Consider the following 13,627-nt stretch of genomic DNA (forward strand, 5'->3'; position numbering starts at 1 on the left):
TATTTTTTTAAATGCTATATTTTACTATCATTTTATCAAAATATATAAAATACATAAACGTACAAGGAATGGTACAAATAATCCAGGTCATAGCTGAACAAAACAAGCATGTACAGGGTGAAAGATGTACAAAATAATAAAACATAAATATTTGATTTAATAATTAGACAAAGGAAATAATTTTGTAGTCAATTAAATTATATTCCTTGGATGTTTAAATTTACTGGTAATTTTATGATTTTTAAAGAAAAAAAAGTCTAAATCATGTGAAACTAAGATGTTTTTTTATATCTTCCCCCCCCCCCCCTCACAACCATTGTAAGTTGATAACTTAATGGAATTGATTAGAAATTCCAGATTTTATCACAGTCAATAATGATATATTTTAGCATCCACTATCAAAAGTATAAATCTTTAAAACAAGGGAGGAATATGTTTGCTATTTGCTACTATTTAATGTACCTTGGGCTACTGTACCACCTTGCCTTTCGCAATCTATTTTTCGCCTACTTTGTTGCACAAATTATTCACTAGCTTTGTAACTTTAGCCACAAGTTCATATCCCTTCAAGGCCTATGCAGAGACCTTCGTACTAAAGTTCAAATATTGAACTCTATTCAGCTGAACCTTGGCTTGCTGATTCAGATGAGTTTTAACTCCTATATTTCAATTTTGTTTAAAATCATTTTCAGGCTTAATATCAATATTTTCAGATGCACTTTACACATTCAAAACAGTTTGAAAGAAAAAAAAACATTAATAAATATTTTGCCAACTTTTAATCATATTTATTGAAAACAAAAATCAACATTTAACTTCATATTTAATTAAAAAAAATAATACAATAAAATAATTCAATAAAACAATTATATAAAAAAAGCCACTTGCAAATATATAGTATAGTAAAGTATACCACATTTTTGGGTTATTGTATTCATACAGAAATATAAGTGAGTAATTAAAGTAATTTAATAATTAAATAAGCAAAAACCAATGAATGGAAGAAAATAGACAAATGAAGAACAGAGTGACAAAACCTGTCCTCTATCATTTCTTATTAAAAAACTTGTTTAGTTTAAGTCACCAGCATGCAATGATATGCAAAGCTATACAGTAGGAAATTACCAACATGTAATGTTTATTGAAGAGCGACATACAAAAACTACAAGATCGATTTGTATTTAGAAGTAATGTTGATGAAAAGATACACCACAACACAAGTTTCAATTCCACGCTAAACTTAAAATGCGCCTCATCAATGGTCGGCAGTGTTGTACAGTTCATGGCCGGATTTAGGCCATAATACACTATAAAACCAGGGAACAGTGAAATTACACTAATGTAATTTCACTGTTCCCTGATAAAACATATCATGAATAATATTGGATACTAAGAGTATTTTTGTATGAGGTATAAACAGACTAAACTAAAATCACTATTGGCAATGATGCTTTCATTTTTTTTCATTCTTTAAATTTAACAAAAATTAATATTTTTTACTATACGAAATAGTTATGAGCGAAAAAATGTCAGCCTATATTCATAGTAAAGACATCATATTTTTTATTTCAATTCAGAAATACAGTATGCTAGAATTATTAACCCTGATTTATGATGCATACCCACATAAATCTGTAAAATTTTTTGTGTTTCTCATTCAAAAATATAATATTTACAGACAATATTATTGTCAATCAAAGACCTCAATGTTATCAAAAATAGTGCCAAGTTTGAATCAAGGAATTTAAATACCTTCAACAATTTTTTTTACATCCAAGTATATGGGTAAATTAGTAATACTTGTTGCTCTTAATAAGTTTCAGTACAATATAGAGTTATGTTAGTCATACTTATATTTGTTCCTAATAAGTTTCAGTATCATTTGTCAAATCATAATATGAATAATAAGTGCAAAAAAAATTTAAGACAAAAATACATTTTCTCAAAGCATATATTAATACACAATTATTATTAGTAATAAAGCAGTAGCTTAAAAATGTAAACTTATTTAAGTTTACTAGATTAATAATAATAATAAGATATAATTTTAAAAAAAGATGAAATTATTTGAATTTACATTTACACAATAATAACAATTAGAAAACAGCAAGATGGTGAATGATGATATTTCAAATTAATATAATATAATGTTTTTCTACTTCAATACTTTTTTAAATACCTTAATATTGGATTTTAGGATGCATTTAATACTTGTTGAATTTTACTTCATAATTCAAAAATACTACACGACACACATCTAGATAAATTGCCCAAATCCAAAAGAATAATGCCATAATTCTAAAATTTTGGGCACATCTATTTCATTTCAAATTGGCAATTTTAATTTTTGCAAAACATTAATCCGAGGAGAAAAAAGGTTTTTAAATTTAAGTTGTAGACTTCATCGAAACTGTCAATAACCTCATTGAAGCCAGGCGTGTACGAAAAATGACAGTTGTACATAAGCCACGCGTGCCGTATGTGTAATCTGTAACAATGCTAGCAATAAACGCTAAATCCTACGCAGGTAAAGCCTATCAACGCAGCGGATATTCAAATTCTAGCAAAAGACACAGAATCGGTTGAATGTTTCAACGAATAATACTTTCAGTAAAAAATATTGAGAACAAAGCAGGTAGATTTATTTTTAAGTTTAATTTTAATAAATCATTTATAAAATAGAGTTATGGTTAAATAATAGCATCTGTTTTCAAAGCTAATAAACTATAACTAATTATTATAAAACAGGAATTTATGTTATCAGCCCTTGATAAAGACAACTTTTAAGACAATTCTTGATCATGAAGATAATAATTTAATGTGCTTTCATTCATTAAATTTGTGTAAATATCATTTATCAATTTAAATTACAAATGAAGAAACTAGTGTTTCATAAAAAAAAAATTAAATTTAAATTCAAACTTTATGAATTTGGAAAAATTCAACTTCTAGCCATTTCCTACAGCTTAATTTAAAATCAGTATGCAAATATATTTATACAGAAAATGCATTGAACATAGTAAATATGTATCCACACTATGTACGCATAATCACACAACCTAGATAGGATATAGGAAAAGACATATATTTTCCTGCAGGGGATTCACGCCAATTGACAACGTCTCCAACATGATCCCTCCTCACTCCGCTCATAGCTAGTATGGCGACATGTTCTGATGGTGTCGTACAAAAACAACAGCAGGAGAACTTTAATTTAATTTCTCTTAATGTGGCTTAGCAGATTAATGTGTTTAGCTGGTTGATAGAAAAAATTTAAATACTGCATTTAATTGATAGAATTATTACCTAGAATTAATCTTATATTTTGAGTCTCTCTAAACTTAATCTACCAGATTAATTTAAATTGTAGAATACAGCATGATGAGGAATGGATTCCTTTCTTAACAAAAACCCAATTATTAATCCTAGGATATCCAATTTAATAACTTAATCATAACCTTAATCCCATCAGATTAATTTATCCAATCATCTATTTAAAAAACAACATACAAAAGGAATTAATTCCCCTTTTGACTAAACAACCATTAATCCCAAAACATCTTAACCTATCATATTTGCATTATCTTTTTAATCTAGCTTAATCTTAATATTAATCTTATCAGATTAATTTATCAAAACAGGTATTCAATCAAAAATAGCATACAAAGGAAACAAACTCCTTATATTCAAAAAAGCAATCATTAATCCCAGAACATATTATTCCATCACATTTACATTATCTTTTTAATCTAGCCTAATCTTAACCCTAATCCCATTAGATTAAATCCTATCAAACTATACCATGTCATGTATTAAACACAACATACCAAAGTAATGGATTGCATTTTCACAAAAAAAGAAGCATTTATCTCAGAATATCTTACTTTTTAAATCTAACTTAATCTTAACTCCATCAGATTTATTGATTAAACTAGCTTAAACACAGTACAGTATTTTATATTATACCAGACCCCTAGGTTTCTCGACAGCCAATTGTAAATTGGATGGTTGTAATCCAGATTTCTTTTCAGAAGTCTTTTAGTTACAGTAGTTTGGGCCTTTGATAATATTTCGGCCTAATAGGCTCTATATCAATTATTTTCTTTTCAACAGACATTGAAGCACTAATTTGTATATTGCCATTATTTAAGATCTTCGCTTTCACTTAAAACCCTAAATCAGTTGTTTATCCAGAACTTTTGCTTTCCGTGCGTTTCATTTATTTACAATGTTTTTTAAAATCTTGAGTAGAGAGTTGCCAACAGTTTATGGGTTGACTAGTACTGTGGAGTAACCAAAGCCATTAAGAATCTAGCCATGCGAGAGACATTTTAATGGACTTCATAATGGATTGGTGCCAAATTCAGCAACACAAGGTCTTTTTTTTTTTACAAGCTATGTTTGGTAGTGACCAAATATATATACTAAACAATCATATTTCAAAATTATTAAATAAAATAAGTAAATAAGTAATATTTAAATGACAATGTGATGGGTTGGGGTTTAAGCCAAAAGCCAAAAGCCTGACACTACGCCGTACAATGGTTGTACGTACGACTGTCGTATGACGAATCTAACTCGGCTCCCTGCAAGCGATAGACGAGGAGACACCATTCATCATAGAACCGCATCAGTCAACAACCGCCGCATGCAGTGAGTAACTTTTGTCATTAAAAGTGACAATTTTAAAAGTGACAATTTTTGACACAGCCAGCTTTTTACGAAGTTTAACTCATTGAAATTTCATGCTTAGTTGAAGTAATGTTTAAAAAAGGTAAATAATTATGAATTTTAATTAGGAATTCAACAAGAATTATTGTTATTTTCAAGCTCCATTAAATACCCTAAACCATGATCTACGATGCAGCATTTCATAGTATTTTTTTGCAGAAATGTCATCGAACTACCACAAAATAGTAAGTAATATTGACAGCTAACATCAATCCATAGACAAGAAAAAAAACTAAATTCTTCAAATGTTGTGAAAGGAATAACATACGCTACGGTGCAATCTGTGATAGCTGATTCGAAATGTGTAACCAGTGCAAATTCAGTGGTTTCACAAAAGCTACTCAAGGTTATGATCTTTACGCTACCGAACACGCGCGTACAATGAGTCACTGCCCACTTTCATTTGACCTAGATTCCCGCATGTCTTTTCCGCAGACAGATTGTTCACGCCAATCAAACAATTTCAAGAGGTTTATGTACTATTGTTCATACTTCATTTTATATCATCGTTTTTCTAATAGGTCTATTGACTTTTAGGAACACCCAACATTAAAGCTACAGACAGATATGTTCTATATATCTTAACCGTGATAATTACTATGAAGTTACTTTTTTGTATTCTGTAAAAAATTGATTTTTTTTAATAGACCAATTCGGTGATGGGCATCACGTAGCCTACAGTAACTTGGGTGTTGGATGTAAACAATGGAGAGGCACAGCGGCGTTTGCATGGAGATTGCTGTTGTGGCCGTCCTTTGTTATCATTGTAAAAATCATCATAATTCCAAGCAAACTATATACCAAATTGATTGGAAATTGAACTTGAGAATTTTGCCTTGTCTTACTTTCACACTGATCGCGTTGTAATGTTTTCCATGGTATCCACAATTTATGTCACATGACCGGCTGTAAACAAACATCACCAAATCAGTCTATTGGATTATCATCTTATTCTATTTAGTGAGAAATATGTATTATAACAGGCCCAGCACAACTTTTTATTGAAAATTTTTATTGAAAACATTACTTTATACTATTGCTTCTGTAGTTTCTCATGCATAAGCAATTATACGTACCACCCTTTCTTTGGGCAAAATTTTTGACTTTGAATTATAGGCTGTATTACACATGGATGTGTGTGTTTCTGAGTAAAATAATTTATTTTACCAACCGGTATTTCAATCGTGTTCTTATAATATTAAAGAATAATAAATATGTTTTCTGCTCTATTGTAAGGCGATCATAAAAACTATATACTGTATGTTTTAAATGTATACACTGTAGGCTCACTCTATCATCCAATAGCTAAATTGTAGCAAATTATATCATGTAATTAAAAGACTTCGATGTTTTTAAATGGATAAATCTAAGGGAGAAAGATTACCCTTGAACTTTTGTCTTGTGTGTTTAGAAAACAGAAAAGGCCATGGATATCATAAAGGATGGTTATGATGAGAAGTAAAACTAACAAATCTTGACAGTATCAGTGGAGCATCCATTAGAGACACTGAATGGAATATGTAACCTAAGCAATGCAAAGGTTAACAAAGGGTGAGGGTGACATTGGAAGGAATTGATCATAATGTGTAGGGGCTTAGCTTGACAAATGTGTATGAACAGAGTTGTCAGGTATTATAACGAAACATTCAGAATTTGATACACGACAAAGGTAATGGAAGTACGCTGGAAGCAAGCGAAACATTATATCAGAGGCCGGGGGTAAGACATCAGTATGGTTGACAACCCATTGGCATTTCAATGGCTATTTTAATCACATTATTATTAATAATAATATCAGTTAAGGATACTTCTAAATTTCTTATTGGCTATCACTCAATACAAGGCTACAGTCAAAATGAGGTGTGGGTAAAAAATTTAACAAAAAAATTATATTAGAATATATAATATAATAATCACATTTAGTTATTTAGTTATACTATTAAGTTTCTTTAATCAATTAGGTTAATTTTTTTTATAATAATACATTTATTAAAGCCAAATAAATTATTAACATAATAAAACATAAATACATAATTGATAAGATATAAATAATTACATTTCATAGCTTGTTCATACTGCATCATGTGTAGACTAAATACTTGGAGGACAACAGAATATTAGGCCAAGTAGAAAAAAAAAATTAGTTTCTTGTCCTGACATTTTGAAAAAAAAAGGAGAATGAGAGCACCTTTTTTTTAAAAACTCCGAGATGGCAAATCCAAGATGGTCGATGGGAAACAGTTTCCACTTTCTCACTTTTACCAAGTAGACACATTGAAAGCAAATAAAAGAAGCACTAGACATAATTCATACCATATGTATCCCCAACTACGAACGATTGTGAGAGAAATTTTTACTGATGTGAGTTTAGCAAAATCTTCAAACATTTCATTAAAAAACAAATTTGGTGAGGCAGAGAAAATGAATGTGCAACGAGATGAGAAACTAGAATGTTTTTTATTCGGCCTTTTTGTTTTTTTTTGTCAAATCTCTGTTGATTGTGATTGATTGATGACTGATTGCTTTTTTATGAAAAAGACAAAAAGGATGATCTCAAAATGACAACATTTTCTTGTGAAGCCAGGGAGAAAGGGGTCATAGGAAAGAGAATGATTTTTTCTCTTTAAAATGATGAAAATCATATATGACCTTAAGCCGAGCAAACCAGGATGCACTGATGTCTAACATACTGAATTATCTTCAAATTAAGACTAGGAACGAGAGACGAATCTGAGCGAGTTCATAAAATTCCATCTATATCTGGACGAGAACATTCAAGTTAAAAGTAGGCCAATGTAGTTAAAGTCTCAAATGCAGGTAATTGAAAATATTTATGTACATAAATTGCCTCGGAAAATGTATCTTCAAAGCGAACTATAATAAAACTGACAATGAATTAAAGTAAAACACACTAACAAACGGAATGCTCAGATCATGAGGGTAGCGGAGACAATTTGTTTTAATGTAAATGTGCTCGGCGATCCTACTTCTTGGTTCAGAATTTGAAATAATGTCAATTAAGAACAGACTTGTTCTTCCATTTGGTTGATTATTTGAATGATCATGTCATTGATAAATGATCTCTTTTACCGATTTAAAAATCTCATACTCTTCATTATAGCATCTGATAGTCACTTAGGTTTAATTCATAAGAAAGTTGAAACTAATTTTACAGAAAGAAAAAAAATCTCTAAAGGACTGGAAAGCAATCACTGTACAGAATTGTTTGTACTCCTGAGTAATATTTCTTTTAATGTAGCTGCATAGGATGGACAAACTGATATTTCATGGGGAATATAATATATTGCCCAGGTGTTTATAGTCCTGTATATTGGAAGGGGGAATGAGAAACATCCACAATTTTGCAAGTTGCAATTCGCCACAATTCTGCCATTGCCGACCACTAGTATGGAGCTTTTAATGTCTGAGAAATTCTGATGGCGCGACAACGTTAAGAAACAGAACGCAATGACGTCACATAGAATTCTGTGTTCTGAATGCCAGTACACAGTTTGGACAGAATCTATGTTACGCGGGGAACTCACGACGGTCGCAGAAGAGCAAAAATCGAAAGCTCCATACTGCGATTACAATGACTTTAAAACAGACTCGAAATGGTGCCATAGATTCACAACCTTAACAGTCCAAACTCATCCTAGAATTCAAAACGAGAATTGAAGCTAAAAGTGTTCGTATGTGCAGATGACTCCATATGACATCATACTGACGTCTCAAATCAAAGGGTCTTTAATCTCATCCTCTTGACTTTCAAAACAACCGGAAGAGAACATAATTTTCTTGTAATTTGGCCTGTGTGTGATAATTTAGTATTCCTCCCTCGTAATGTGACTATATTTTCTCAGAAATAACCAACTAACCACATTTTGGATTAGTAAGGTTTTGATGTAAGAGTCCACAAGGCTTTTCTTACACACAAGAAGGCATCATTTAGAGAACTATGCCAGACTGACATCAACTTTGTCAGTTAGTTATCAGATGATTTTGTTAAGTTCTCCCTCTGGACTCCGGTAATGTCATATTCATTTATGAATAATGATTTCAGAATTAGGCGAGGATTATAATGAAAATGATGCATGAAAAAATAATTGACAATGATTTAAGTCAAGAAGACAAATTAACAACATTAATAAATAGGCTTGCTATGTCTGTCTGTGTTTAAGTACTGTATTAAATCAAAAATTAACCAGCCAATTGGGACATGGCGTTCTTAAGCTGCAAAGAACTACGGAAGAAATAGACAAAAATGTAATTTGTTTTTCATGTCAAATTTACAAACTTAAGATATGAATGTATGTGGCGTATGTCCTGGGGCGATCCCACTGCCTTGTTTTGCTATTTTTTATTTTTTATTTTGTAAATCCTTGAACAAACCTATAAAATCTTTAAAATTCCCTCTAATTCAATTAAAATATTTAATTGGTCCATTAAAAGGATCAATGAAATTATCTAAACTTACAATGGGATATACAATTAATGAAATTATTCTTTTTTTGTTGTTACAGGCATGCATACAAGGAAAATCCGTAACTTGATTTCAAGATCAGCTGATAATTTGATGGTCTAGGGGAAAAAATATTATGAATGGTTATTTGATAAGGAAAACATATTTCTGACTGGTAGTATATAAACCGGTAGACCATAAGAAACAATTCCTGATGATGATGGTGTGTGATGCCATAGAAACATATCATTTATTAGTATAGTTCATTTTTAATTATAATTTTTTTAAATGACAATTTAAATTTGAATAAGAAAAGCAATTACTTTTACTTTTAATTATTTTTCAAGTTTTTCTTTTATTATTTAGCTTAACATATTACAGTATATTTTTATAAAATCCAAAATTATGGCCTTATTTCCTGTCCTTCTTTCCTAATATCCCCTCCCTTGACTTGTGTTTAAAGTTTTACTTGTTTTCATTGTCCTTTTTTCCCCATACCGTCTTTTCCATCACAATTTTTATTTTTTAATGTCTGATTTATTGTTAATTTTATTTGTCTTTAATGGATATGGAATTTCCCACCAAAATTTTTGGTGGGAATCTGGTACAATGGAATAAACTTTATTTGAACTGCACTATTTTAAGCCTGCACTATTTCAGACCTTTTCCAAGACAACTACACAAAGAAGAACTTAGCTGAAACAGCACCATATTATTTAAAACATGCTGTACATGGAATGGAATGGAAGTATTCGGTATAAACACCAAGGATAACACACGGAAGCTTGAAGAAGACTTATTTCCAGTGGGTCCTTCTGGTGGTGATTGGGCAGAACACTGGGAGACAATCCCCTACTCTTTTCCGAAGAGTGTACTGCGTTCTTTAACATGCACATGGGCCATCAATGCACACAGGACCAACAGCTTAAACATCTCATCCAAAAGAGGGTGCGCTATCATAACTTGCATTTCAGCCCTCCAGCTGGACACAAGGAGAGCAGCGATGGGAATTGAACCGTGGCTCAAGAGATCTCCACGGTTTAGCGCACACACAGTGGCTACCACCAGTTTAGCCGATTGGTTGTTATTGTGGACTGGACCGAAGACCAAATGTTCTTAAATATCCTAGATCTAACGCTTCAATGGTCGAATAAACAAATTTTCCTGTATGCATGATTTTTTTCCCCTTTTTATTCTGTATGTTTCTAGAAAAAAATTCTAGTTAAGGGGGAGGCTAATTATTAGCCACTAGCCATGATGACTATGTGGCTATCGATGGCCTCTGCAGATAATATTTGCCACATTTTCATAAAATAAAATAAAATAAAAAACATGAACTCACTGTTAGATGCTGGAATAGCCACGCTCTCATGATGTTTGTCGCTGATTTTGGGAATATTCCTCGTTTCTTCTGCCTTCCTTTCGATCGATCATCATCGTCCTCTTCTGTTCCCTCACCTGATCCAATGCTGTTTTCCAAATTGCCATCTGAAAATTAATATAAATATTATTTTTTTTAAATATAAATTATAAACTTGGAATGCTGAATGTTCGACTTTATATAAAGTAAGGAAACGGTATCAGTGAACTTCTTTGTTCGTACTACATTTAAATAATCAGAAACATCTAACATTTGTTAAAGATAACTTGTTGGAGACACTGTTACATGGAATGTAAATAAGAAAATTAGCTGGTTTTGGAGTGCCATGCTCCCCTCTTTCATATATAAATCCAAAATTTCAAAATAATTCAAAATTTAAATAGAGTTCCAAAATAGTGGTGAGAATGAATAAGTCACTTCAAAATAAATCCTAATATTATTATATTTTTCATAAAAATTTATTAAAATTAATAATAGGCATTGAATTGAGTCTTCTTAATCAAAATTTTCCAAAAATTCTTATAATATTGCATCAATACAATAATAACCATTTTAAAAAAAACATGTTTTCAGTCATCTAACAATTAAACTTAACATAAAAAATTAGTAGGTAACACATCTTCTTTCTGAACAAAATTTTTTATAAAAGAGTGATGATGTTGTAAATAGAACTGCTATACACTTATTTTAACGTGTCTATTAAAGGAGATTTAAATACTCTATAGTAAGTTGTTGAGCTGACGGTGGACATGTTCAAATTTCAACTTCACTCGGAGGAGATCAAAGTTAAATTCACTACATCATGCATGAACTTTCAGACAGCATTATAGGATTAATGCTAACTAAGGATATTCCGTTGTAGCTAGTGGAATGACCGCCGATACTACCATACAAAAATCCTATCTACGACTCGCTGAAACTTGGCTCTAATTATCTAGGGAAATCGCAGTATTTTCCACCGTTTTATCATCAATTCTCGGCGGCGTGTGATTGCCGCACACTTTTGTTTAAAGTGTTTTTGAGTGGCTGGCTATTCCATTCTGATGATAGCAGTGCATTGCAATGCAAAGAGCCTATTAAGAGCTATTAACGGTAATTTAGCTGTGGCTGGAAGAATTGGTTGTAACGAGATGTGATGGTCAATCTAGGAGAAGATGCTGCTGGGAGGTTGGGTCTCCATCTAACATTAACCTAGCTGCATCACAAAGGTTAACGGCATGGAGATTGTTTTTCGGACACAAGTCTTCAGCTGATTATTAAAATCTGACCAATGGCAATGTCTAATTCTTAATTGTTATTCATGTATGTTTTAATTTTATATCTAGGTTCATTTCTATCAGCTTGTCTGGTTTGTTTATCTTAAAAGATCCATTTCTGGTTGGTTATTACAAAGATAAATCAAGTTATTTAACCTGAAAAATTTAATTATCTGAATAGCTTACTTTATATTTTTATGTCAGTTATTAATATTAGTTTTAAATTGAAAATTTCCTGGCAAGTAGCAGATGTATAAGTATAATAATCTTTTAAAATAGATAAATTTCTACAGAACTTTAAATTAGCTACTTATCAATTAAGTATTTCTGTATTATTAAGATTGTAAATTAGCAAAAAGTAAATAAGGCATGAATGAAAAACTTTATCATAAAAAATACCCGTAAAATTTGTTATTTTCTACAGTAATTTGAAAAAAATTAGTAAGATATATATTCGATAATACAAAATTGATAAGAAAAGATAACTTTATTATTGAAAAACATATATTGTACACACGTTATTCACTTAAAAAGATAATTTTATCATAAAATATGCCTATAAAATTTGTTATTTTCTAGAGTAATTTGAAAGAAATTAGTAATATTTATATTTGATATCAAAAAATTAATAAGATAAGATAAGATAAGTTTATTATTGAAAAAGATATAATATTGTACACACGTTATTCACTTAAAAAGATAATTTTATCATAAAATATACCCATAAAATTTGTTATTTTCTAGAGTAATTTGAAAAAAATTAGTAATATTTATATTTGATATCAAAAAATTGATAAGGTAAGTTTATCATTGAAAAACATATAATATTGTACACACATTATTCACTTAAAAAGATAATTTTATCATAAAATATACCCATAAAATATGTTATTTTCTAGAGTAATTTGAAAGATATTAGTAATATTTATATTTGACACCAAAAAATTGATAAGATAAGATAAGATAAGTTTATTATTGAAAAACATATAATATTGTACACACGTTGTTATTCACTTAAAGTCATCTTTTACGTCATCTGCAGAAACTGTATCAACATCTGCGTGTCAGGCGAAATTATCAAACTCATAAAAATGTTGACACAAGCATTTAGACAGACTTACATTTAAAATAGATTATATTTAGTGAAAGAGAACCGAGAAAACACAGCATCAACAGCGGAAATCTATTCAGAATGTTTTATGGCCATATCAAATTTAGAATGAAACTCGCCATAGAAATAATTTATGAATGTTTTATGGAGCATGGTTTAAGAAAATTATACAAATATATAGAAGACCTATATTTTTGAAAATTATAATCACTATTATATAATAATTATGATATTTGCTTAGTAAGACATAAATATTTATTTTTATAATTTCATTTTCATAAAAAAAATTTTTCTAATTTCATTTAATTTATCTTTTTTTTTTTTTTTGGAAACTATCATTCATTAAAAATGTGAATTATAGAATTTGTGTAAAGTATAAAAAATGGAAAATAAATTAAACCTTATAACATAGTACTACAAAAAAAAACCCCAAAAAATCCAATTTAACCCTTGTAATTGTCATTGATGTTTATTTTGGTTTTTTTATAACTTAATTTAATTTATTCTTTTTGTAAAGCTATCATTTACAAAAAAATTTAATGATAGAGTTTGTGAAAAATATATTAAAAATGTAAAATCAATTGAATCTTTTAATCATAAATTTATAGTATCAAAAAAAAACATATATTAACTGTTGTAATTGTCATTAGATGATACTTAAATCCCTTGCTTGCAATTAATAATGT

At 29.9% G+C, this 13,627-nt stretch overlaps 1 protein-coding gene across 5 annotated transcripts in view; it reads right to left on the reverse strand.

The window, feature by feature from the left end:
- LOC117120090 (homeobox protein Meis1-like) overlaps window positions 1-13,627 on the reverse strand; it is a 119,185-nt gene that overhangs the window by 36,904 nt on the left and 68,654 nt on the right. For all 5 annotated transcript variants that reach the window (XM_033265092.1, XM_033265091.1, XM_033265094.1 and 2 more), the window contains one exon: window positions 10,536-10,681. In XM_033265092.1, coding sequence (XP_033120983.1) covers window positions 10,536-10,681 — 146 coding nt within the window. The remainder of the gene's footprint in view (window positions 1-10,535; window positions 10,682-13,627) is intronic.

Source organism: Anneissia japonica, unplaced genomic scaffold (genome assembly GCF_011630105.1).
Source record: "Anneissia japonica isolate Jap-2015-1 unplaced genomic scaffold, ASM1163010v1 scaffold401_len1656234_cov178, whole genome shotgun sequence".
Taxonomy (NCBI): domain Eukaryota; kingdom Metazoa; phylum Echinodermata; class Crinoidea; order Comatulida; family Comatulidae; genus Anneissia; species Anneissia japonica.